The sequence below is a fragment of the Hoplias malabaricus genome, chromosome 1 (genome assembly GCF_029633855.1).
Source record: "Hoplias malabaricus isolate fHopMal1 chromosome 1, fHopMal1.hap1, whole genome shotgun sequence".
Taxonomy (NCBI): Eukaryota; Metazoa; Chordata; class Actinopteri; order Characiformes; family Erythrinidae; genus Hoplias; species Hoplias malabaricus.
Window position 1 is genome coordinate 38238629 of NC_089800.1, and position 27787 is coordinate 38266415.

Consider the following 27787-nt stretch of genomic DNA (forward strand, 5'->3'; position numbering starts at 1 on the left):
CAGGGTGTCTTCCTATGACAAAGTGGTAATCCAAGGTATTGTGGGCTATTGTCCAGGACTCGCTAGTGAGGACTCTGACTGTTACATAATAGCTGTTTACTTGGGGAAACCTTTGGTGTCTGCATGTGCTATTAAGGGCTTGGCAGCATCCGTCAATTTTGTCCAATGAAGTGCAGTTATCAAGCGCCCAAACTAAAAAGGCCCTAAAACTCTCAATATTCTTCTTTGACAGGGCAGCGACATGGATGTCTGTGGGACCCTCTGAAAGAGTTTGATTACTGGGAGGTCTACTGTGACCTTTGCTTTGCTGCCGCCTGAAACAGAACAGTCATGAGCACAGAGACATTCTCCAGGACTTCAGAGCTGGACTCTGAGTACGCAGAACTGGCCGACATGGTTGCCGCCATGGATGTAGCTGCCAGCAGAGTGACCCCACCCAATGGCCACAGGACCCCACCTCATCGCCTGCTGTTGTCTGACCGCAAGTTCTCTCTGCAAGAGCGTGGGACATACCAGAATTGGACCACCCCCAGAATAGCCAGAAGACCCACTATTGAGTCAAAGCGAGTGTCCATATCAGATGGGGAGGTGAGTACTGCTGAAGCTTGTTGTGCTTTGGTTTTTGACTTGGTTATTCAGTTTGAGAATAGATATAGAACATAGGAAAGTGCTTTAAAATATTCTACACATTCATATATATCCTCTATAGACAATGCATCTTTAAGAAACTCTCAGTGGATATATTAACTGCCCAAAATTTACAAGTGCACCGATTGTGGACACATACATTCAGTTATGTGTGCAAAACACATATAACCACAATAGACAAACATTGCCAAATAGAATGGGACACACCGAAAAGCTGTACACTCTCAGAAAAAAAGGTATGTTAGAGGTTTATTATTGATTATTATTATTATTATGATTGTTATTATTATTATTATTATTGACACTAAGAGTACAAACAGTGTAAATGTACCTTTTAAAGATACAGCAGTGGTTTTAAAGTCCAGTTGTGTTCCCACACCACGGATTTTCTGACAGTGCATAAAGGCCTAAAATCACCATGCTCAATTCTAAGATTTGAAAGGAACCCCCAACCCCTTTCCAGGTATTGGGCTATAGAGTAGTGGAACTGGATTGGTATAGAATGACATTGGTGATCCAAGACTTATTAAATTGTTATTATTATTTATAATAAATATTTTTGCAATTTTTGGGCAACAAAATGATACTGCTGCAGGCTGTGCAAGTTTCAGCTTCCTGAGGTTCTGGGTTCAATTCCACAGTCCAAAAACAAATGTAGATAGGTGAATTTGCGGTGTGTCTACAGGTGTGTGGGTGTGCACATGACAAAGGTGAGTGTGTGGTATCCTGTAATGGACTGGCAACCTGTCTAGGGTGTGTAATTGCCTTGCACCCAATGATTTCAAGTAGGCTCTGGACACATTCCAACCCCGACAAGGATGAAGCCATTACATAATATTGATGGATTAATTCATTCGTTCATTGTCTGTAACCACTTATCCAATTCAGGGTCACAGTGGGTCAAGAGCTTGCCCAGAATCACTGGGCAAAAAGCAGGAACACACATGGACAGGGCACCAATCCATCACAGGGCACTCTACAATCACACATTCACTCACATACTCACACATACGGACACTTTTGAATGGCCAATCCACCTACCAGTGTGTGTTTTGAACTGCGGGAAGAAACCAGAGCACTTGGAGGAAACCAACGCAGGAACGGGGAGAACAGACCACACCACTAAGAACCCTGGAGATGTGTGACAGCTGTGACTACTTGTTGTGCCACATTGCCGACACAGCAGTCTAAGATATGAAGTAGCCTAATCTTAAATTAATACTTTGGGATTCTCTTTGTTTTTGAAGGACTGTGTTCAGCTCAACCAGTACAAATTAAAGAACGAGATTGGAAAGGTGGGTATGCACATAACAGTTGAATGGTTTAAATGATCAGTTTTTACTGCTTTATGGTCATTGTCTGAGATAAATGTTCACCACACATGCACTAGTGACCAATATGGGAACAAAAATGTTTAGACTTACAATGAATACAACATAATTTTAACTGTAACAGAGGGCTTATGCTAAATTAGGTAACTAAATAGCTGTCAATCCAGATATAACATTTCTGAAAAAGTATACATTTTCAGAAGTCTTGATATGAGAAAGTTAAAGGACAGCCAGAAAAGTGTTGAGGTTGGTAAGCCACCAATATAGCTTTCTTAATGGAGACAAATCCTTTCAGTTACTTGCATAATGCAAGCATTAGTTAATAATAATAATAATAATAATAATAATAAAGTATCATATGACAACTTCTGTTGCTCAGGGTTCATACGGGGTGGTTAAACTGGCTTATAATGAAGATGATGACCAATATTATGTAAGTCAATATAGTATATAGATTTTTATAAATACAGTTTCTTAAATCTTACTGTATAGTTATTTACATCCCTACCACCTTTATTAACATACTACAGGCAATGAAGGTGGTCTCCAAGAAGAAGTTAATGAAACAATATGGATTTCCACGTAGGTCATGGAATTTTTCAATTTATTTCATTTTTAACATTAAACTCATAATATTATGGAAGTGTAGGACTGCTAACATTCAATTACATGTGCAGGGCGTCCCCCTCCTAAAGGAATATCTTCCTCAGAAGGAAATCATCCAAAACCATTTGGCCCATTGGACAGAGTGTACCAAGAGATTGCCATCTTGAAGAAACTTGATCATCTGAATGTTGTCAAGCTGGTGGAGGTGGGTGTGTTAAATCTCTGAATAGACATGGTCCATTTGTTATACCACTGACACACGTCGTACTGGTTTACATACAGGAAGGTATTTTTTCACTGTATTTCGGAGCAATATCCCACCATTACTATTGCAGGTGCTTGATGACCCAGATGAAGATAACCTACACATGGGTGAGTACTTGAACTAGTATGAATGATAATATCCTGTTATATAACTTTATTTATGAGAGCTATTCCATGATTTGTTGTACATATTTGAATCCTCATATCTTTCTTGTGTGCATGCTCATTCTCCTAGTCTTTGAGTTGGTGCAAAAAGGGTGAGTAATTGCTTATTTAGGGCTGTGTTCTTCAATTATACTGTTGTATTTTAGTATTGAACATGGGCTTTAGCAACCCATAAAAACCCATGTTCAAGGTATGTCACAACCCTTTATAAGGTGTGGAATATTCCCTATGCAGCTTTTCCCTCTCACTTTAAATCATGATTTAATCATTTGATGTCATGATAAGTTACATTTACTGAACCTCCTGAATAGAATAACATGGCTTGATGAGTACATACACTCTCAGAAAAACTGACTGTGGTGGTAACCTCAAGGGTACATCCTCAGCGCTTTTAGTTAGGATACAGAATTATACCACATTCTATATTAAAGTTGATTTCTTTTCATACACCCTATTTCATATCCAAGACTTACTTTTTATTATTTTATTTTACACAATTTTATAATGAACATTTTCAAATGTTCACCTCCTGGAGAAGAGGATGTACTGTACCTTTAAAGAACACAACTGGATTTTAAAACCACTTTTGTACCTTTAGTGACAATAATGTATCTGTACAGTATCTTTTTTCTGACAGTGAAAATAGGGGTATTCCAAATTTTTTAACAATTCAAATGCTTTACTAATCTGTCCTATGTTACATACGAGCCATTCTGATCCCATTTCAAGAACATGTTAAAATAGAATTTGCTGTGATGTGTGTTACATTGATAGTTTAACCCAAGAATGTATATATATATATATATATATATATCAATGAGGACAAAATATAATGAGTATATATATATATATATATATATATATATAACAACATGTTTTGTTCTCATTCTGCAATAGCCCAGTGATGGATGTCCCCACAGATAATCCTTTAACAGAGGAGAATGCCCGGTTCTACTTCAGAGATGTTATCCTGGGCATTGAATATTGTAAGTTCCTTTATATGATGAAAATGAACAGATAATTTATAGCTCAGTAAGGGACAGAGAGAAATATGAAATGATATGAGAATCTGTTTAAGCCCAATTTCAAACTTTCCTCTCACACACACTATCAATCCTCTCACACACACCATCAAACTCTCTCACACAACATCAAACTCTCTCACATTCATCATTTAACCATCTTATACACACTATCAATCCACTCAGACTCACCATCAAACCCTCTCACACTAGGGAATAAAAGAGACATTGATAGTAAGTGTAAATGGGTTTGACAGGGAATGAGAGAAACTTTGATCGTAAGTGTATGAGAGTTTGATATGTCCATGCCATCAGGAAACTAAACTATGTAATTTTGGTCTGCTATTTTTCTCATACAATATTCATTAACATATTCTTAATCATAGACTAATCTTGAAATAAAATTGTCTAGAGTTGATATGAACAAAGAGTTGACAGGAATTGTATTCAAATACCAGTAAAGTCCATGTATGATCAAGTTTTGTGTTCGTTGGTGTACACAAAGCATATTTTCCATGTTCTTGCAGTGATCCATCTAGCTGAAATAAATGATTGAAGATTGAATGATAATGAACTGAAGGAACAGATCAAACATAACCTTAAAACCACTTCCTTATTTCTACACTAACTGTCCATTTAAAAAGCTTCTCTGACTGAAAAGGTGCATTTTGTCCATCTGCATTTACAGATTGTAGATCATCTGTTGCTCTGCATAATTTGTCAGCCCATTTTAATGGTCAGGACCCCCAGATTGCAAATATTATTTATGTGGTGAATCATTCTCAGCGCTGCAGTGACACTGTATTGGTAGTGTTGTGTTAGTGTGTGTTGCACTGATACAAGTGGATCAGCCAGAGCAGAGCTGCTGGAGTTTTTAAACACTGTGTCCACTCTATTAATATTTTTGGTTTGTGAAGTATCAATATGTCTTACAATTGTCTCACAAAATTAGCTGATGGTAAATCTAGACATAAAAAAGTGATTAATTTTTGTAAATAATACGTTTGAGATACATAAATAGTATAAATAAGACCCTGTGAAATGACTTTCCTGTGAAACCAACCCTACCCATGACCATCTTCAAATTGATGTTGTAGAAGCAACTCTCACCAATCTAGTCTGTTAATTTTTTTTTTTTTCCTTTTTCCCCTTTGTTTTTTCTTTTGTTAAGTGCACTATCAGAAGATCATACACAGAGACATTAAACCTTCCAACCTGCTGCTTGGAGATGATGGGCATATTAAGATTGCAGACTTTGGAGTCAGTAATAAGTTTGAGGGGAGTGATGCCCTCCTATCAAACAGTGCAGGAACACCAGCCTTCATGGCACCAGAGACCCTGACTGACCATGAGCAGAGGTTCAGCGGAAAGGTGAGGATCCCTTGTAAATTAGGAATTTTTCATCTAAATGTGATCATATAGTTCCATGTGTCAAGGTATCTGTTTGATGAAACGAAATGAAATTGATTCCATGAGCAAAGAATGTTTGGTCCAAATGTGGCACATTTACAGTTCTCTTATAGCCCATATTTGACCTTGAATTACTGTGCTGATTCAGGGGAGTCTGATTGCCTCAACTCAGCCACAAGTCCACCTTATATCGGCTAGATGTTAGGTGTCTTATAGAAAAAATCTGGTCAACATAAACACCTGGTGTAACACAAGTCAAGCCCGGCACAACACATTTGGCTAATGTCCGGCCCAAACAACACGTGCCAGTGCCAAAACAAAGCCAAAAAATGTATACAATTTTGGCCCAAATGTTTCTTCTAATTGGAATGCTTTTTTGTGTATAAGAGGATAAGAGACATTGTACTGCAACTATATAAGTGCTCACATCAAGGCCAAGAATCCAAAAGAACAGAAATTGACCTCACACTCTCTTGGTGGGTATGATGGCCCTCTGTTCACTAGCAGTTAGTTTTTTCTTCAAACCATATTAAAGTGTCTAGTGGTACTGTATTAAGTGCAGTTTGAATAGAAGCAGAGGCACTGCAACACTCTACATGGCTAGTTCCCCAGCTTTACAGCATAGTGTGATTTGGGGAGTTCTAGTTAACAGCTGGATTGAGCGATACCTAAATTGGGAAAAAAAATTGGTGAAAGTGTTGTGAAGAAGGAAAATATTTTTTATTCATGTTGAGCCAAGATTCATAAGGATCAATTTATCAAAGTGGTTCAGGGAGCATGAGGAATGATTTTCACAGATTAGCCACCCGGTGTCCTGGCCTTAACTCCATTATAAGTTTTTGTGATGTGATGGAGAAGATTCTATAGACTGGTTGTTCAATTCTTCTGATCAGGACAAGAACTCAGTAAAACATGAATGCAACTCTGGAAGGAAATAAATGTTGTAATTAGGGCTGCAACAACTAATCGATTAAAATCGAGTGTTAAAATAGTTTGCAACTAATTTAATAATCGATTAGTTGAGTCTACGTTATTATACACATAGGTACAGTTGCTACACGTGACGAACTCTGGAAGAAGGGTTTGAAAAATGGCGGAGGCTGTCACAGCAGAGGATAATGTTAGCACAAGCTGAGAGAAAAATGTACGACCCAAGTCCTCAAAAGTATGGGAACACTTTACATTAACGCCTTCAAGGAACAGCGTTAGGTGCAAAATGTGCACAGCTGATCTCGCATGGCACAGCAGCACAACATCACTGCATGAGCATCTGAAAATGAAGCCTGTTGGAGCTATGTGTGAAAGAGATTAAGTATAGTAAGTTAATTCTACTTTTTCTCTCACTCAATGTTACTAGAGCCTGCTAGAGTAGTTAAACAACGTTTGTTTTCTTAGTACATTGTTATTACACTCGCGTTTAGCGAACGAGCCTTAGCACCCCCCCGAGTTTTCTCTTCCACCTTAAATGTGTCAGCTCAACCAGCAGTTCCAAAACAGGCTGTAGTTTTAGTCAAGCTAACGTTAGCGACAAGTTCTATTTTTTTCTCTCACTCAATGTCACTAGAGCCTGCTAGAGTAGTTAAACAAGATGTCTCATTTTTAGTAAATTTATATCACTCTTGTATTTTGCCGTTCCACCTTAAATGTGACGGCAGTTACATTCAGAGTTAAAAAAAATCCAAACATTCATTCATTATCTGTAACCGCTTATCCAATTACTGGAGTCAAGCTATCCGCACTTTGGAAACTGACGGTCAAGCCATCCGCGCTTCAAATCCGAATGCACGTATAGGCGCGTCATTACGGTTTTTCATTGCGGAGAACACCACATCCGCTTTGGGACAGATGGAGAGTCTGAAACCCGCGTTTGAGCAGCGATGTCTCTGTTACTAAATAAATGCACGCAATGCTAAAATGGACTAAATGGGCTAAAATTAACAAGCCATTAGGAATATATTTCGTTTTAAATCACTTTAAAGAGGCAAAACACGCTTTGATTTTATTATTTCATACATTTACGTATTTTTTTTTTTACTTTTCTATTAACACTTAACTGGCTTTGAATAGTAATCCTGGTGGACATGTAGAAATACAGATTACATTTTACTGTCATTAAACAGAGGTAGCTCACTGTATAATATTCTCATGGATTTATACTGAATACCTACCAATATGGATTTCTCAAAAATTACCCATAATGCCTAAACCATTCCACTGCCATTAAACAGAGGGACCTCTTGGCTATCAGCTGTATGATTTTGGTAGAATTTCACTGTGTACGTTTCTCATAAAGTCATATTACATACTTACTGATATGGATTTCTCAAAAATTACCCATAATGCCTAAACCATTCCACTGTCATTAAACAGAGGGACCTCTTGGTTATTACCTGTATGATTTTTACAGAATTTCACTGTGTACTTTTCTCATAAACTCATACTGAATATTACCAATATGGATTTCTCAAAAATTACCCATAATGCCTAAACCATTCCACTGTCATTAAACAGAGTGACCTCTTGGCTATCAGCTGTATGATTTTTACAGAATTTCACTGTATATGCTTCGCATAGATAAGAAAGATATTTTCTGAAGCCCATGGGAAAGGACCTTGTGCATTTTCATATCATATGGCAAAAGCATTTGAGTTACAGTTGTTTTTCTGTGATGCTTGGACGGCAGACTGCACATCTGTTTTTAAACAGAATCTGGAAATACACAGTAATTCAAGTTCTTCATAATTTTGATAATTATTAACGTTCAAGTTGTTAGGATGTTGGAGTTGGGGGGGTTAGAGGTGGTTCGGTATAGGTTGGAAACTAACCCTAGCTGTCTATGTTTTTGAACATAACCTACATGACAACCAATCAAATGAGAGCATCCATCCACTACAGAGCAACCCAGAGTACAGCATGCCATGCTTATGTAACTGCAGGGAAGAGACCACTGATGCAACAGCAGAATATATAGTGCCTTGCGAAAGTATTTGGCCCCCTTGAACTTTTCAAACTTTTGCCACATTTCAGGATTCAAACAAATATATGAAATTTTAATTTTTCTGTGAAGAATCAACAACAAGTGGGACATAATCGGGAATAAAATAAAATATCAAATAAAAAAACTGAAAAGTGGGGCATGCAATATTATTCGGCCCTCTTAATAATATTGCATATTTTATTTTATTCCCGATTGTGTCCCACTTGTTGTTGATTCTTCACAGAAAAATTTAAATTTCATATATTTGTTTGAATCCTGAAATTCTACCAAAATCATACAGGTAATAGCCAAGAGGTCCCTCTGTTTAATGACAGTGGAATGGTTTAGGCATTATGGGTAATTTTTGAGAAATCCATATCAGTAAGTATGTAATATGACTTTATGAGAAACGTACACAGTGAAATTCTACCAAAATCATACAGCTGATAGCCAAGAGGTCCCTCTGTTTAATGGCAGTGGAATGGTTTAGGCATTATGGGTAATTTTTGAGAAATCCATATTGGTAGGTATTCAGTATAAATCCATGAGAATATTATACAGTGAGCTACCTCTGTTTAATGACAGTAAAATGTAATCTGTATTTCTACATGTCCACCAGGATTACTATTCAAAGCCAGTTAAGTGTTAATAGAAAAGTAAAAAAAAAATACGTAAATGTATGAAATAATATAATCAAAGCGTGTTTTGCCTCTTTAAAGTGATTTAAAACGAAATATATTCCTAATGGCTTGTTAATTTTAGCCCATTTAGTCCATTTTAGCATTGCGTGCATTTATTTAGTAACAGAGACATCGCTGCTCAAACGCGGGTTTCAGACTCTCTATCTGTCCCAAAGCGGATGTGGTGTTCTCCGCAATGAAAAACCGTAATGACGCGCCTATACGTGCATTCGGATTTGAAGCGCGGATGGCTTGACCGTCAGTTTCCAAAGTGCGGATAGCTTGACTCCAGTATCCAATTCAGGGTCGCGGTAAAATCCAAACATTTTTTACATAATATATTTAAAGCCTTTTCAAGGTCTTTTCTGACTGGCATTGCGTGTTATTATTTGAGTATCACAGCCAAGTGTATATTACATTATAAGTGTATATTACATTACATACACTGTTAAATATTGATAAATATACAATTAATTTAACGGTTGGGTTAATTCTTCATGTAAACGCTAATTTTTAATAATGGCAGGGTGTGTGTTCCTTATACAATTACAACAATAGTTCTCTAAAATCCTAAATATCTTAATATCTGATCATATGTGTTAGTTGAATTTCCCTTTTATTCTCAGCACATGGCAGCATCACCCAATATCCATTTATGTAATTTTAATTTGCCTGCATTGTTGTCTGCATTTTAGATCAGTAGTTATTAACTTAAAAAAGGTGTATGTTCATATCTACGCTTTCTTTCTCACCTCAGATAAAAACAGCCCAGCATTGCTGACTATGTTTTGAAGGAGAGCTGCACACTACAGCAAGCAGCTGTTCTCACTGATGGTATCCTGAATATGCTAGTAACAGACAGGAAACCAAATTTGGCTTGTCTTCCTTTTTATTCGATTAATAATCGATTAATCGGAAAAATAATCGACAGATTAATCGATTATCAAAATAATCATTAGTTGCAGCCCTAGTTGTGATGTTGCATAAAACAATGCCATGCCAAATCCGCACCATAATCAAACCTGCAAGCATTCAATATAAATATTAATGTGTGTTCTGTTTTTGGTTGGAAAGTGCACTTAGGCTGTATCCTAGGCCCAGAAGTTTCAAATCATTTACAGATTCTTAAACTGGTGTTTTTCAGGCTTTAGATGTGTGGGCGATGGGGGTAACCTTATACTGCTTTGTCTTTGGAAAGGTGAGTTAATTAGTTTAAACTCAATTCTGTAGCAACTGTAAATTCTTGTTGGATGTGTTTCTACTGCTCTAACATAACTGTTTCTGTGTTTGCTTAGTGTCCTTTTGTGGATGAATACATCTTGGCCCTGTATGATAAGATCAAGAATATTCCAGTGATTTTTCCAGATACGTGAGTTACCACTGCAAAACCGGAAAATGAAGCATGCCAAATAAACAGGGGATTAGACATACCCTTAAGCTGTCTTTAACACTAATCTATTCCAACATGCTCTGTGAATGGCCTAATTCATGCTAATTACAACTTCAGCCTGTGTGGTGTATCATCTGTCTCAAAGCTTGTGTCCTTTTTTTGAAGAGCGGATATTACATAGCCATCTAATTGGCCCTGTTTAGATTCAGACTACAAACCCCATTTCCAGAAAAATATTAATAAACTAGTTAATTATTAAAACTAGTGTTAATACTAGTGCTAACACGTGGTTAATTTGGCAACTTTAACACTTTAATTGCTTTTTAATGCAAATTCATAATTTACCAAAACTGGCCACAACCTAATTTTACAAATTTACCCAGCAAATTAAGAAATTCAAATTCAAATAATTTGAACTCTGAAATTTTATAATGAAGTAAAACAAAAAATGGTTTCCTCAAATCTGTTTGTCATGCAAACCCTCTATACCATGCTACATATTTATTTGTTTAATCTCCTGTCAAAACAGCCAAGGAAATACTTGCAGTTAGTCATGATAAATCTCACAATGTCTGTGATTAACACAATTATTTTTTTAAATTGTTTGACACAATTTGATATGTACAATTTTAGAGGAAATTTTCTGATAAGCTCTGTTCCAGCTTCGACTGTGGGCCAACAGTGTATCAAAAAGGGATGAGTTAAACAGGATAAATGAGGTTACAAAACCTAGCATACATTTAAAGGGCTAATATGTTGGTAGAAATCAACATGTTTACAAAAGCATGTTTAAATCTAAATTGTGTGTGCAGGCCAGTAATAACTGAGGAGCTGAGGGATCTCATCACCAGAATGTTGGACAAAGTTCCTGGCTCTAGGATCACCATTTCAGAAATGAAGGTAAAAGACACAGAAGGGCTTGAGTGTTCAGTGTGATGTTAATGTTGGAAATTTCTCAAGATTTTTCCATGCCTATACCTTGACTTTGAGGTGGGTGCAGTGGCAGGAGGTGGGCAATGCTACTGTTGAAGTGGAACAACAACAACAGCCTTTCATACAAATTTCTTTACAATACTTCAGAAGTTCAGCAAAGGGTAGACCCAGTGACGTGAAGCCTTTCTGATGTCACTACATAGCCTTGTTTCATTTGTTAGCTTCTTACCCCAATTTTCCATTCTACCTTAAATGTACAACATTACATAAGATGGAATATAGGAATCTCATCTTTAATATGCTGTGGCTTCCTAAATTATTTTTTTCTGTTCAGTAATTGCCTAGTTTCACTTACTTGACTGACTGACTGACTCCTAATGTTGAAAGGCGCATGCATGAGTAGGAACTGTTAGTTCATAGTGTTTCACATTCCAGTTTGTGAACTAAATTTGGCATCACTTCAGCATGTTTACACAGAAATAAACTGATTCACGAACCAGAAAAATTTGTCCCCAGCTGGATCCAAAGAACAGTAGGTTCTTCAGCACAAACTGTGGCTGAATAATAGAAAATAAGTCAGGAACATTCTCGGTTTGCATGATTCTGGGGCTGGTTATGTTTCATATCTCCTAACTGCCAGGGTGGTGCCAAAAGTCGATGAATCCCTACAGTGCCGTAGCCAGCTGAGAGCGTATGCCAACAAAGTAACTCGTGAAACAGCGTAAGAATCTCACGCAGTATATAACAGTCCTTGCTTTGGAAGCTGAGTGAGCACAGCTCACTTTGAGCTTCGAAATTTTTCTCAGACGTCTAGAGCTGTTTTTTCTTCTCTTCTAATTTTGTCTTTTAGAGGAATACCGACAGCTGCCGCCATACATAGCTGGGTACACCAGAGCTTAGTTATGAGCTTATATGCGTTATGAACCACCGGGATCTTAGCTGTTGAGTATCCTTCTCCAGCCTTTAGATGCACCAAAGACTACAGTGCTGGGCTTCGACACAACCTACACATTTTTTCCTTCTTGCTCTTCAGTACTCAGTGCACCGAATCTATTGAGGCCACACAGTATACACCAGGAACGAGCAGATTTTATAATGCTGTGTTTATCTCTTTGGTTATGCTATCTCAGTTTAGCTGTATTTACTGCCCCTTCATCCTGTAGCCTGAAAATGGACACTGATTGTGTCTGTCATGGCTGGGCCTGGACCACTTGTGGACCCGTGTGTCGACTGCGTGGTGATGCCATTGGCCACCTCACTCCTATTTTTCGAGCAGAGCTAGAGAGGACGGCATACCTCTGCAGCATCTTCACACTGGTCTTCGGTGGAAAAGACACTGAAGTTAGACCTGGCTAGGCTTGGCCTAGATACTCCAGCGGCAGAATGCTTGCGCTCCAATGTGCTGTTTAAGCGCTTGGAGGTGGACGGACTTGCAGTGCCCCTGACGAATATGGCTCACATGCTCTCCTCTGTGTCCAGAGCAGCTGACTACGGTTAAGCGAACATGCCGCCTATTGACCCCTGTGTAGGGTCAACGGTGGTCTGACTGGATTAGGCTCTTCATCAGAAGCCCTGCTGCCCCAGTGTGGAATGCAGGCATACAGACGAAATGATTGTTAAACACACTATGCATCCTGCTTATAGCCATTCATAATCCTCCTGCTACTGCTGAGGACCCCACTGCTGCAGAGGAACTACTGAATCTGGCCCTTTTAACAGCTGGCCATATGACCCATGATACTGGATGGCTTGTAGCCACAAGTCTACATGCTCATCGTCAAGTGTGGTTGGCCCAGTCCTGGCACAAGCCATGCCGTGCCACACTACGATCAGTGTCCCTGGCTCCTGGTTATATCTTTTGTCCTGCAGCCAAGAAAGACCTGGAGCACTGCTCCGCCCTCACAGATGGATGCTTCATGGTGTGGGACAGTCACAGAGCTTTCGTCGCCCACCACACAGAATGCGGAGTCATAACCAGGGACGATGGATTAGCACTCTGTCTCCCCCGGTACGACGGGACCCCTCACTGCTTTACATCAAGCTTATTGGCACAGGACGGTCTCAGATCCATAGGTTCTCAGTACCAATGTCGAGGGGTTTCAGGCTGCACTTTTGCTGCCAGCCACCTCTAAGTTCTCACCAGTGTTTACGAGAGTGAAAGACCCACACCGGGTGGCAAGACTCTCTCAGGAAATTCAGGTTCTCTTGGACAAAGGAGCCACAGAGTTAGTGGACCGTCATGTTCAGCTAAAGGGTTTTTACTCGGTTTATTTTGTGGTTCTGAAAAAGGATGGCAGATTCTGACCCATTTTAGATGTTCAGTGACTGAACACCTATTTAAAGGTTTTACTGTTCCGGATGCTGCACACGGTGGTGATCCTTCGTATGATGGACAAGGCAGAATGGTTCACGCTTGTCGACCTTGCAGACGCACAGGTGCTTCCTCCAGTTTGCCTTCAATCAGCGGGTGTACCAATTTCAGGTATTACTATTTGGCCTCTCCCTGGCCCCAAGGGATTTCACAAGGTGCATACATGCTGCCCTGTCCCCCCGTATGACTCAAGGGCTGAAAGTTCTACCTTATATCAACGACTGGCTCGTGTGCACCCCAACAGAACATTGCACATGGACACCCACCAGTTGCTGCAGCACACGCAGGCACTGGGATTCATTGTGAATTGGGGCAAGTGTGTACTCAGTCTGACCCAAACCATCACCTTTCTGCGAATGGTACCGAACTCGCGCCTTATGAGAGCATTCCTCCCTCAGGCTCGTGCTCGAACATACTCTGTGCCATCTGGTCTGGTTTCTGGATCTCTTACGGCTGCAGGGACTGTTTACAGCAGCCTCGCAGGTGGTGGCACTGGGGAAGCTCCAAGTCTGACCCTTCCAGATGTGGATCACCAGGTTAAGACTGGACGCAATATGTCACAGATGTTCTCTTGTCCACATTTCAAGGGAATGAGTTTCTGCCCTGAGCATATGGACCTCATTCACCTTCCTCTTATTAGGTGTCAGGTTGGGGTGCATCCCCTCCTGCAGGGAATTGATTACTACAGACACGTCCACCACTCGCACCCCAGCCAGAAAGGCTTCGAATTTGGCAGTGGCCCTTAGGTCCCCCACTAGGCTAAGAGTTGTGTTTTCCCCAGGTTCAGCAGACTATTGATGATTCTACCATCAGGTTAAGGTTGAACACTGCCTTCCTGCCTAAGAATTTGGACCCCGCCTTTGTGAATCAGGCCATTGTGCTTCCAGCCTACACAGACCATTCTGATAGTAGACGGTCTTTACTTTGCCCTGTGCGTGCCCTTAGGGCCCATGTGATATCTACAGCTAGTGTATGGAAGACTGACAGGTAAGGTGCTTCCCTGCAGGAGCTATGTGTGCCAGCTACGTGGTCCAAAGCTACGACTGTCCATAATTCTCCTTGTGACATTGTTGGTACACGTCATTCGCTTTTGGCACCGCCCTGGGGGTCAGAGATAGGAAACATAATGCTGGTTACATATGTAACCGTGGTAACGTGAATAGTGGATGACCGCCAGGGTTCCTGGTCATTTGGAGAGGCGAGTTATATACTGCGTGGAATTCTCACACTGTGTTACGTGAGTGACTTCGTTGGCATACACTCTCGGTTGGGCGTGGCACGGCAGGGATATATCCACTTTTGGCATCGTTTGTGCGTGATTCCTGAGTTTTGCGAGCAGTTTTGGCACAAAGATTTCGTGTGGGTGGGATTTATCAGGGGTGCCTTCCCATTGGCTAATGAGTTTTTGTGTGACAACTCAGTGCCCGAGACATTTTGGACTGTGCATGCATACACCAAGTTGCAGCTCAGCAGCAGAGAGACACAGGAGAGATTTCAACCTTAAAGAGTAAGTAACTTTACACAAACATGCATTCTTTCTGTACTTTACTGTTTTAAAATGCTTAAATACCTGCAAAGTCTGACAATAGCAATGTAGGTATTAAGGTAATGTTTCTGTCTAAAAAAAAAAAATGAAAAAATTTTTACTGTGAAAAAAAACTCTCATTACCAGATACTGAGGTAAATACACAGAAATGTCTGTTTACTTAGCATTTATTTCTGTTTATTTGTAAAATTATATATATATATATATATATATATATATATATATATATATATATATGAGAGCTGGCGCTCCTGTTCAGAAACCTATAATGTGTACTTAGTGAGACTTCCCTTTTCCACAATCACTGTTAGATGATTTAAATGCTCAAAGTTTTTTTGAAGATCAGAGTTAATCTATTTTTAACAAATGTCGTATGTGCATTTTGTGTTACAGGACGTCGGAGAAAAGAGAAACGGATACTAAGGAGTGTGAGAGACAATGTTCCTGCTCCTTTAATAAACACAAATTACAAATTTAATAAAGTTGTAACAAACTTCTGCAAAGTTCACTGTCATTTTTCATTTTGTGAGGAAATGTGAATGATTGAGTTAGAAAAATAATGAATCATTATTAACAATCATTAATAATTATTAATAATCATCATTATTAATAATAACAAATTAGAGGTGAAGTGACAAACATGTCAAATTGTAACAGTATGCAGTTCAAGCAAAAATAACTGTTTAAATATTATGCAAGAGGAAATTCATTAAATATCAGAGCTATTCAGCAACTTAAGTGTTCATATGCGTGATATTTGGCCCAAATATCAAAGTCCCAAAGTCAACTTACTGCACTCAGAGTCATGAACAATGTCCAGGGCACTGAGTTGTCACTCAAAAACTCATTAGAAACCCTGAGAACCCACCCATGCAAGGAGTTTGTGCATGAACTGATCTATGCATGCTGGATGACCGTCTGAGGGCGGCAAAACCTATGGATCCATATCCCTGCACATAGTGTAGAGCAAGAATTTAAACCAACACACTATAATCGTCCCTCGGAAACTTCTCGTGGTATAACGTTTTGTCCAAGTGACAGAATAACCTGGCAGTCATCCAGCATTCAAAGAAACACCATTACTACAGTTTTGTTTCATGCCTACTGGATGACCTGTACCAGCAAGGTCAGGAAAGATGCACTTCATCTAGGCTAATTAACGGTCAACAGAATGTGATGCCAATTGATGCCAATCTGAAATGTCTGTGAATGCAGATACCTCAATAGAACGATTGATAAAGTTCGGGGACAAAACCTCAGCCACAAGGTGACTCCTGAAATGTATGGTTTCGACTGCAATCAGTCAGGACTGACAGAAAGCGCATGTAATTCACTAACCCACTTTGCAGAGACAATGGCTAAGGAGGTCTTAAGGGAGACCCATTTCAGGTCGGCCTTTGCCAAGGGCTCAAATGGCAGTCTACACAAGAAATCCAATACACAACACAAATCCCATAGGGACTACTCAGAGTTCTGAAAGGGCAGAGGCTACGTGCACCTTTGAGTAAGCTACAGACCAACTTGTGAGTGCCGAACGATGATCCACCTACACAAACATGCATAATAGTAATAGCAGCTATGTAGACTTTTATGGTAGCAAGAGATAGAGCTCTCAGTATGTCGGTGAGTCTCCCAAATTGGCACACCAGTTGGAAAAGAGTTTCCACCGATTAGCATAAAGCAAGCTAGTGGACGTTGCTCTGGCATTCTCAATAGGAATTCTCAAGGGCCAAGGAATCCCCCTGGAGAAAGGAGTGGAAGAGTGTGAACCATGGCTTGGCTGGGCACAGAGGAGCTACCAACAGAACTTTGGTTGCACTGCTGAATACGGATTAGAACATTCAGAAGAAGCAGAATTAGAGGAAAGACATAAAGCAGAAGGTCGGCCCAACTGTGTGCCAGTGCATCTAGACCAATTGGTTCGCTCTGGTCTGAACGAGAGAACCACTGGTGACAATGTGTAGAGTCACTGGTTGCGAAGAAATCTACTGAGGCTCCAAATCTGGTGAACAACCTGGGGGTGTAGCCTCCATTCTCGGGGGTCAAGCTGCTGATGTGACATAGAGTCTGCCACAGAGTTGAGGACCCTGATCGATGAACTGCCTTTAGGGAAGCCAGTCTGGGAAAGGCCCATTTCAGCAGCTGGCATGCAAGATGCAGAGCTGGTAGGGAATGGGTTCCACCCTGGTGGCTGAGGTTGTAAACAACTGATTTTGACATTGTCCGTTCAAATCAGGACATGGCGACCCCAAAGTCTTGAAAAGAAGTGGCGTAGGGCTAACAGTAACCGTCTGATAAAAGTGCCTGGTGATCCAGGGCATTCTTAGTGGCTGGTCCGAACAAGTGACCAGACACAAGAGGCAGGTTGCGCTAAGTAAGCTTACAAGGCTCTGGCGAGGGGGTCAGAGACAGCCAGATCTGCCTTCGCGCACTCACAAGATCGGACATAATATCCAGAGTCACGTGTCCTTTGTCTTGTCCAGAATCTTTGGTCCTGTCTCTTACCTACCGCACTGCAGCAATGCAGTGGTCCGCGGAGGGCATATGATCAAGCCCAAGGGAGGTAGCATCCTGCATGGTCCCTAAAGCCCCTTGTGAGCAGGCTCACCCCTGAACAGGAAGCTGTGGAGGAGAAGGCAGAAAATAATTCCTCAACAAAGGCATCACATCTTGGGATAAGAGGGGGGCTATCCGCTGCGGGCTGTCAGAAATACTCATCACTGGCTGCCCTAGCTCCAAGCCTAACTGGGATAAAGCTGTTGGATTGGTGGCTAGCAGGGATTCTATGGTATCAAAATAGATCCAACATATATTTTCCTAACTCCACCCTGGGTAGGGCTTTGGGCTTTTTAGATGGGCATGCTGCGGCCAAAAACTGGGCTGTTTGCTTTAGCAATTTATTTTAGCTGATGTTCCAGAGAGAAGTACAGAGTCAGTGTTAATGGCAGCCATATTGAGTCTGTGTTGACATGTACTAATTGGCATCACAGCATAGTGAACACAAGAGTCTGAAAGGGCCTTGTGTAGATGCTCCAACCCCAGACAGGCAGGGCAGTCAGTGTGGTCGTCATTTAGCTCAACACTGGGTTGTCCATATTGAGTGTGTTGCACTAAGAGTGTAAACCCAAGGTTCCAAGTCCACTCAACTCCATTTAAATTAAAACAAGTGTGTAAAGGCTGCACTCTGTGTGAGCAGCCGAGTGCACTATATGCACTGAATGAGCTCAAAACAGATCAGAGTGAGCACAAGTAATGCGATCAGCTCCAGTTGTGCCTTAGAGCGAGCCTCGAAGAGCAAGAGCCAGGACGGATGGGCATAAGCAGTGTTCATTGTGAGCTAAGCAGAGAGAAATTAAGCTACGTGCAAGCACAGAGCAAGCAAGGACAGAGCGAAGTGTTCACTTTAGCCTCAGTTCTAGTGCAGAGCGATCAAGGAGAGAGCAAAGTGCTCTCTTAGCCTCACTGCTAGCACAGGGTGAGCAAGGAGTGAAGTGCCCTCTTTTAAGCTCGGGGCGAGCATCACAGTGAGGATTGAATTCTCCGCATCACTTCGGCTGTGGTGGGGGACGGAATGGAATGACTGAACAACTCTGCTCAGCACAGCTGGAAATCCACTTGGTGCCGCTTGGAGCTACGAAGGAGAGATGGGATTATCCAAAAACCTGTGACCTGCACTGCAAGAAAGAGACGGAGTAACCAGACAACTCTTCTCGTTACAGCCAGGAGTGAGTCCCACACTGCAAGGGAGAGACAGAGTAACCGAACAACTCCACTCGATGCAGCTACAGTGGTTTGTGCTGCTCGTGCTGGAAGAGACGGATAACCAAACAAGTTACTCTGCAATCTTCAGATGTCACAGCTCTCGGGGTCAATGCTAAGTCTGAAGCTCAAGGTGAGCTGCATGACACTCTCTATACGAAACTCTCGATATGAATGCAAGAAGGAAAAAGGTACAATTATAGTGTGACCACGCCCTTTTATAGGGTGGGCAGTGTCACACGTGACTTTGATGGTATAAATTCTCGTTTTACGCTATTCCCAGGGATATGGATCCATAGGCTTTGCCTCCCTCTGGCGGTCAGTAGGCATGAAATAAAATTTAGGGATCAGGTACACAAAACTCTGAGAACTCGGGCACAAAACTCAGAGCTCATGAACAAAACTCATTGTGTACAAACGTCAGAGCTAAATATTTTGTTTGCAAGTTATACGTTTTACATAAGTTTCATCTGATTCCATACCATTCCATACCTAGTTCTCCTTTAAGTGAAACCACTCCTGAAACTGTTCAGGACACTTCTACAGGGGAAACATCCTACTTATGCTAAAGTCTAGATTTTGGAACAAGCCGGTTGACTGATATATGATGATAAATGATATAAATATGATATAAATGATAAGACAAAGACATTGGATTTTTAATTTTGGTTTTTATCTTTAGTCAAATACAGTGGGACCTCGAGTTACGAATTTAATTTGTTCCATAACCGAGTTTTTAACTGGAACTGCTCATAACTGGAACGAATTTTCCCCATTTAAAATAATGGAAATTGGATTAATCGTTCCCGCCCTTTGACAAGTCCCCAAATTGTCCTAAATGATGAAGTAATGCATGTTTTTCATTATGAAAGACTCACACAAAACTTAAAATTACACAACAAAATAAATAGATGAAAGAACATATACAAAATAGATTAAGAAACATGTATAAAATACGTTACAGTAATCTTACCTTGGTGACAGATGAGCGGCTGAGGAGAAAGGGAGGGAGAGATACTGGCACGGAACTAAGTGTAGATAACAGGACTTTCTTACACTTTAAACAAAGCTACAATTGCAGTTTCTAAATGACTTCATAAATTAAATTGTAAAAAATACAAACTTTCTTTGCACAAAATTTGCATTGAACTCTTCTTCACTATCTGTACGTAGATGGTTCTTTTTTCTTCAGGTCACTGTATATCAGACGAGCCTTCTCGCATATGACGCTTTTGGTGATCATATCTCCCACCAGCTCTTTCTCTTTTATCCAAATTAATAGCAGCTTCTCAATTTCTTCGTGCACAGCTGACCTTACTTGTGTCAAAATTGTAGTACCTTTCGCTGTTTTAGCACTTTTGATTGCGTATTTTTTCATTATCGTCGATGCACTTCGGTCGTACTGCTTGCTCAGTTCATTCACACGCATGCCTGGCTCATGTTTTTCTATAATTTCTTGTTTCAACTCAATTGATATACTCTGCTTCTTTATAACACTGATGTCCTTTGCTTTTGTGGTCTTCTTGGAGGCCATGGTGCACAATAAAGTTAACAAAAACCACTAAAAACACTCGTAAAATGTTATAACGAACAGTCAAACGTGAGAAGAACGTGGTGGCTACATGCGAGAGGAATCTGTGAGCGAACACCACGCCAACTATCAGTCGGATCCCGAAGATCAGCTTTTCATAACTCGGGAAAACATTCGTAACTGGATCAGAAATTTTGCTCGCACCTCTAGTCGTAACTCGATTTGTACATATTCGGATTATATTATTGATGTAATTGAGTTTGTACTAATTATATATATATATAGATAGATAGATAGATAGATCAATCTCACACACACACACAAAAACACTCTTGCTGAGTGTGTTTGTGTGTTCTTGCTGTCCCTCCCTGTCTCACTTGGTTTTGGTAGCTGCACCCATGGGTGACCCTCAATGGCCTGGAGCTGCTGCCTCTGGAGGAGGAGCATTGCACAGTAGTGGAGGTGACAGAGGAGGAGGTGCAGAACTCTGTCAAACTTATCCCCAGCCTGTCTACCGTGGTATGTATTTTTTATTTATTTATTTTATTTATTTATTATTTATTTTTTATGAACTGCCTGAAAGATTTGAACATTATTTTGTAGAAATGGGTTTTGAGTAGTTTGCAATGACTTAGCATACAGAAGGTTGAAGGTGGGATTGCAGAAAATAAATATATAAACTACTGTCTTAGAACTGCAAATTTCATACTGTGACCTTTTTATATTTTTCACAATCTAATTTATTAAACTAACTCTTATAAAAATAAAATTCTAAAAATTAATAAGTTTCACAAATTAAGCTTCATGGAATTTAGGCTGCTTATGGACCTCAGGACGTGGAGTGAAAGTCCTGTTATTGTCATTATCTGCTTTATGAATATTTTCTTAGCAAGTTAATAATACACAATAAAAGTCCTGGCATGACTTTTGGCAGTCACTTTGACAAAAATAATGCGGAACCCTAAAATTTGTTTGAGGAATTAGTACATAGTTTTCTTAGTTCATCTGAACCGAGAAAAGAACTAAGGAAGGAGGCACTGTGTTCCCTACTCCACTTTGAAGAGCAGTGTACAGATCTCTGTGAATAAAAGTGATTTTCCTGCTTGCTGTGTCTCCTCTGCACAGATCCTGGTGAAGTCCATGCTGAGAAAGCGTTCATTTGGGAACCCCTTTGATTTTCTGAGCCGCAGACAGGGCAGATCTATGTCGGCTCCAGGAAATCTAATCTCGTATGTTTTCGACACATGGACACTGCACAGATTATGATGTTCATATGTATTTCTGGTGTCAGCCAGAGCACACAATACTGATCATTTTCATTTTTTTCCTTTTAAGTGACCCATCACTGTTCCGTGCCTCTGTAAACGTTCACCCATCATTAAGGTAAACTTGAGCTGTAATGCTCCATGTAATATATAATTTCATGCCATACATTCATTGCATTTAGTTGATTACTGTCATTACTCTTGTGGCTTCTGGGCATGCAGCATTATATTAAGACATTTAAAAAAGTTTTTAAAGGTATTGTCCATTTTCAGGCTCCCCTGACCATATAGGTGAACTTTGTAGTTCTACAATTGCTGTAGTCCATCTGTTGTTCTACATACGTTATTGTCCTCCTAGATATGCCAGGAGGACATTTCTGGCATATCTATCTATCTGCACTGTTTGCAGGTATACAAATATTGTTTTTTTTTCTGCTCAAAGCTAGTACTTTGAATATTGTCTCTATAGAGACAAACCCTGGTAGAACTATACTGTCTTTTAATATGAAAATATAAAAACATCTAATTATTGGAACAAATAATTATGTTCCATTAGTTTGCATTTAAAATTAAGACTTTAAAGTTACCATTTTAAAGGTTTAAGATTTTGTTCTAACAGTGGCTATATGCAACACATAACTGCATTTCTAAATAATGCTGTTTACTTACCTCTACAGCAGAGCAAGTGATGGGAGCAGAGAGGGAGAACTGGAGGACCTATATGAGGATGAAGATACATGAATATTTCACTTCTTTGCCTTTGCCATTGCTAAAATGTTTTGCACTAGCAGTAAATGTGCATGCTCCCATAGCGCAAATCTACTTTACATGCTTTGTCAGACTGCTGTTGTCAACCCCTCACTTTGAACATTATTATGCAGCTCTACTGCAAGTAGTATTTGGCCCTATGTAATCACTAAAGGACATATTTAGAGGCTGGACACTGATGAATGAGCCTTTTATCAGCAAATGGATCACTAAGAGCTTTAGCATTGTTCAGTTAAAGTGTAATGAAAACACTAACTCACCACTTACTGAGTGCCAAGAGTAGAGCTTCTCATTCGGAGGAAATTGCAAAGGGGTGATGTGTTAATTGCAAAAATACAAATTGCTACAGTTGTTGTATGAATTATCTGCGGTAATCAAGGATAATGTTTTTCTCAACAATCTAACTGCTGATTTTATAGCTATGTAGCTATAATGAAGTCCATCAAATAAGTAATAACTGGAGTTGAACATTGTGTCTTTTGGATTTTTAAGATTAATTGCCATTAAGCCACTATTTAAATTGATCTTCTACAGGCCACACAATGACCTATATGACCTACAAACAGAATGCATAGCTTCTTGAATTTTTTTAGAATACCAGTGAATGTTTTGTTACATTTTTTGTCAGATTAAATTAAAATGTAATAGTGAAATATGCACATTTAATTCACCAAAATATATCTATGGGTAATTGCATGCATGCGTATGTGGCATACTGTTTTTTTTTTGTGTTTTCATTACAAAGAATTTACGGAAGACATGTCACATGCTGAGAGACATGTGAGATACTAAACATTTATGGGGAATGTAAAAAGAAAAAATCAGCTGGAAATTTGGAGAAAAAAAATTTGAGCCAAAAGGTGTTTTGTTCAAGTTTTAACATTTCAACCCTTTATGAAGCATTCCAGGGGCCTTTAGATTTTGGTTAAAAGTTAGAATTGATTAAATAAAATTTGGAATCCAGTTTAATGTAAGTGGAAATAATTGGACTGAACAAATTTACACCATTTCTTTTCAATGTGAAAATAAGACTGTATTAGAAATCTGTTCAACAGTCCCCTCTTGCGGTTACTCTGGAAATAGCATCAGTAAAAACTTCTAAGGTCTACAGTAATGCAGATATCACTAGAAATGCCTGAAAAACATGGTTTATGTACTAAATATATGGTTTCGTGTGCTAAAATTATATTAAAAAATTATTTACTTTACATGATGTAGATGTGTTTTGCATTATTTTTTTCATAGAGACAATTAATTCATAATAATAAGAAGAAACACGTTTATTTATACCCTTAGGGAAATTTCTTCTCTGCATTTGACCCATCTGTGGTAGTGAATGATTTAACACACTAGTGGCTCAAACCCACAAACCCCAGGACCCTGGAGCTGTGTGACAGTGGCCCTTCTGGTCGTGCCCCCGGGCTGCACTTAATTGATATATGGAATTAGTTAATTGTCTCAAATCAAATTACCTGTAGATGCATGACGATTAAAAATTTAAGGCATTTTTATACTGAAAAAATCTAATTTTAATCAAAAACAAAAAGCTGTTGGACATGCACCATAATAATTACAGTTTTGACAAGATTGTGTGCTAAGGGTTACTCTCACAATACAAGTAAAGTGATTGGCTGTGCAAAACATCACTGTGTGGTGCTCAGTGATGTCCGTTGTGTGTTCCTGCCTTACACTCATTGATGCTGGTTTAAATCCCACTATGACCTTGATTGAGAATCAACCACAGAAGGTGATTGAAGGAAAATTTTCTTTATTCTATTTGATCCACAATGAGAAGAGTCAGCATTTGTTCATTCATTGTCTGTAACTGCTTATCCAGTTCAGGGTCACGGTGGGTCAAGAACCTACAGGGAAATAACTGGGCGCAAGGCAGGAACACACCCTGGAGAGGGCGCCAGTCCTTCACAGGGCTACACACACTCACACATTCACTCACACCTATGGACACTTCAGAGTAACCAATCTGCTGTTATTGCTTCTGTTAAAAATGTTTTAAACAAGTTTGCTCCTTGCAGAACATAACTGGGGAAATTGAACAATGTGTGTTATTTGACCAGGGATGTCCAAATATTTGCCTATGGCTATATTTACACTGCCCAAAAGTGTGTGTATACACCTTGTAGATAGTGAACTCAACTATTTTGAGGTGGATAAACAAAACATATGCTCATATGCACACACACACACAACTTGAATAAAAGCAAAGCATGAAATGAAATAGGACTTTTTGTAGCATCTATATACAAGCCTAAGGTCACAGGTATAAACCCGCTTACATATTTGTGGTGGAGCAGTGGAGCTATGTTCTTTTGTGTGACTGAACTTCTTCCAGTAGCTTGGAGATTTGTGTTTTGTGATTTAACATTAGCACTTTATTTCACTATAGTTTTTATCCATCAAATCCTAACATAAATGTTCCATCATTACAAAGGCTTTGTGAATGAGCAGAAGCTGCTACTGCAGCAAAGAGGGTACAGTAGCCTATTTCCCAGTCAACATGGGCTACGTACCTAGTTACCAGCTAGATTTACTTATGTGTAAAAATGTTGGCTCAAAATATAAATGTTCTCCCAGGTCAGTGATGGGATCTGGATGGGTTAAACATTATACATAACCCTGTAAGATCCCTCAAAGACCCCATATATAGAGGGATACTGGGATGCCCATAGTTATCTGATAGAGGCATCCCACCTGAATCATGCTAATAGCTCTTGCCCCATCCACCCAGAGCCTATGCCATTCTTTTTTTAATTTATTTAAATAGCCCCTGTTGAAGTCATGTGGCCCTTACAAAGCCAGGCTTGCTGTATTAGAGCCTTTGTTGTCAGGAGATAGTCTGGATGAACAGGTGTCCACAAACTTTCAATCAAATAGTATGTGTGGTCTTGTCATGTTATTGTTTTTGTTGGTGATGAATGCTCACATGGAACTGGTGACACTGAGCACACACTAACATTGTGAGCTGTTAATAGTACAGAGAGAAAAAGTTGTGCATAAAGTCCACACAGAACTGGTGGCACTAAGCATGCAGTAACGGTGCCAGTGGGACATGGTACTCCAGTGTGAATCTACATATATGATTATGGTAGGGCTGTAATCATAGCTTGGAGTAGGGTGGTCTGGGATGCCTGACCTCACCATTGAGATTTCCAGAGGTGTCGTGGGTTTAATTCAGTGAAACACTTGCAAGAGGAGGTCTACCTAATGACCCAGGTGAAGACAAGTGATGCAGTGAATGGTTTGGGGATTCATGGGATGCACTCAATGAGTAACCTTAGTTGTTAATTGAAGCTGGATGCTAATCGGATCATAAACAAGTAAAACATAGTGGTTAGGTTTAGGATGCTATTTCATTAAATGTTCAGCAACAGACGATAACAGAAACGTTGTACATAGTTGCTTGTAGCAAGAGAGAGGGTTGGGCCCTATGTGATGTAATGAACTGGCATAGGATATTTTACATCTTATCCTGTGGGTAATTACAATAACATAAATATATTACTGATTTACAGCAACTCCTGCTCAGAACAAGCTATGGTCACTGTTAACCACGCTCTGTAGAAAAAAAAACAGATTTTTTTTTGCATGTTATGTCTGAAATGATTCTTGTCTGGTTAGAAACAGTAAGAGGAGGTTGTGGATAGAAGCTGTGGTGTGTAATTAAAGTCAACTATGATTCTGGCGAAGTGCTTTTCCCTCTGGTTTGTTTACAGTCAAAAGTTCTGCGTCATTTAAGGTGGAACAGTATGACTGTTGATTGTACGTGGCTGACGTTTAACTTGTCTGTAACTTTTTATTCACTGTTTGAATTACTACAGAAAGTCATTTGTAACTTGAGTTAATTTTGTAGCACATCCCGTCTGTTTTTACTTTCAAGTAGTTACTACTCTCCCTGAATTTAGAGTAAATTTCACATTAATTAATCTGAAACAGCAAAAAGAAATCAATATTACCCACATATGCAGTAGAAATAGAGCAATATTCTCATTGCTATTCATAATTTTTAACATTTGGTCTCTCCCTGCTGTCTCAGCTAATCTGGATGCAGTTCCTCTGCCGTAAGCATTGAGAAAAAGCCTTGCGTATTTGATTAAATGCCTTTTTTTTTACTTTGTAAATACACAGACCGGTTTCCAGCACTCAAAAAATTGGAGAGCTAGCAAATGATGGGGGAACATCTTCTGAATTTTATAAAAAGTATTTTTGATTAAAATCATGAATGTTACCTTAAACGTAGAAAGCTGAATTTTTGCTCAGTTGATGTGTGGCAGTCAGTGCTCGCTTCAGAATAACACATTTTGTGAGTTTGTGCATGTGTGTGTGTGTGTGTGTGTGTGTGTGTTGTACAGTATCTGCTGTGAGTGCTTGGCGCTGTGAGTGAGTAGCTCGTGCCTCAGAGAAGCTGTGAGTGTGCAGGTTACTGTGGCAACAGTTGCCACGCAACAAGGTGAGGTGCATTGTTTAGTGTGTTTTGGAATCTATTCCAAACTACAGAGGCCTAATTAAACCCCACTATCCGCTGCTTTTCTGAAAGACAGACATTTTGATTGCATTATCTGTGTTATTAGATTGTTTAACATTTTTTGTTGTAGTGTATATTTTACTCTTTTACTTTTTCTATGGGTGTATATGATAGTACCAGGTAAGCAATTATATCTAGTCCAGGCACTCATTGGGCTCCTGTATGGGCAGTTTTGTACAATTTGTTCCTATGGATACCCTACAGGGTCAGTGATGGGAACAGAATGAACAATCTACTATGGTCCCATTTAGGCTCATATGTATTTAATGGGCTGCCCTCCTGAGTCCTACACACCGCCCAGGTACCAACTCCTACAAAAAGTCTATGTCCATCTTGAACACATCTAGCCCATGTTCAAACCCTGTGGGGCCACACTACAGTGTGCTGGCTGGGCAGTAAGTTATAAAAATGAGAATATTTCATTCAAACATGTAATAATGACAAAGGTTAAGACTGAACCTTAAACTTTGCTTTGCTAGTCAGTTATAAGGTGCTAATATTCATAGAATCTCTTTATTTTGAAAATATAATCATGAGATAGTAAGTCTTAATTAGCATGACTTAATAAATTAATTTATTTT

The 27787-nt window shown here is 39.5% G+C and overlaps 1 protein-coding gene and 1 pseudogene across 1 annotated transcript; one reads left to right on the forward strand and one right to left on the reverse strand.

The window, feature by feature from the left end:
* The window catches only part of LOC136709124 (vacuolar protein sorting-associated protein 37C-like), a 28684-nt pseudogene extending 8517 nt beyond the window's left edge, over positions 1-20167 (reverse strand).
* Positions 331-23261, forward strand: camkk1b (calcium/calmodulin-dependent protein kinase kinase 1, alpha b). Its single transcript, XM_066684152.1, has 16 exons — positions 331-588; positions 1896-1943; positions 2359-2412; positions 2510-2561; positions 2657-2790; positions 2921-2957; positions 3085-3106; positions 3912-4000; positions 5208-5407; positions 10248-10301; positions 10399-10472; positions 11306-11393; positions 21024-21152; positions 21759-21862; positions 21969-22016; positions 22576-23261. Exons 1-16 carry the CDS (start codon positions 331-333, stop codon positions 22637-22639), a joined length of 1455 nt encoding a protein of 484 aa, XP_066540249.1. The 3' UTR covers positions 22640-23261.
* The last annotated feature ends 4526 nt before the right edge of the window (positions 23262-27787 follow it).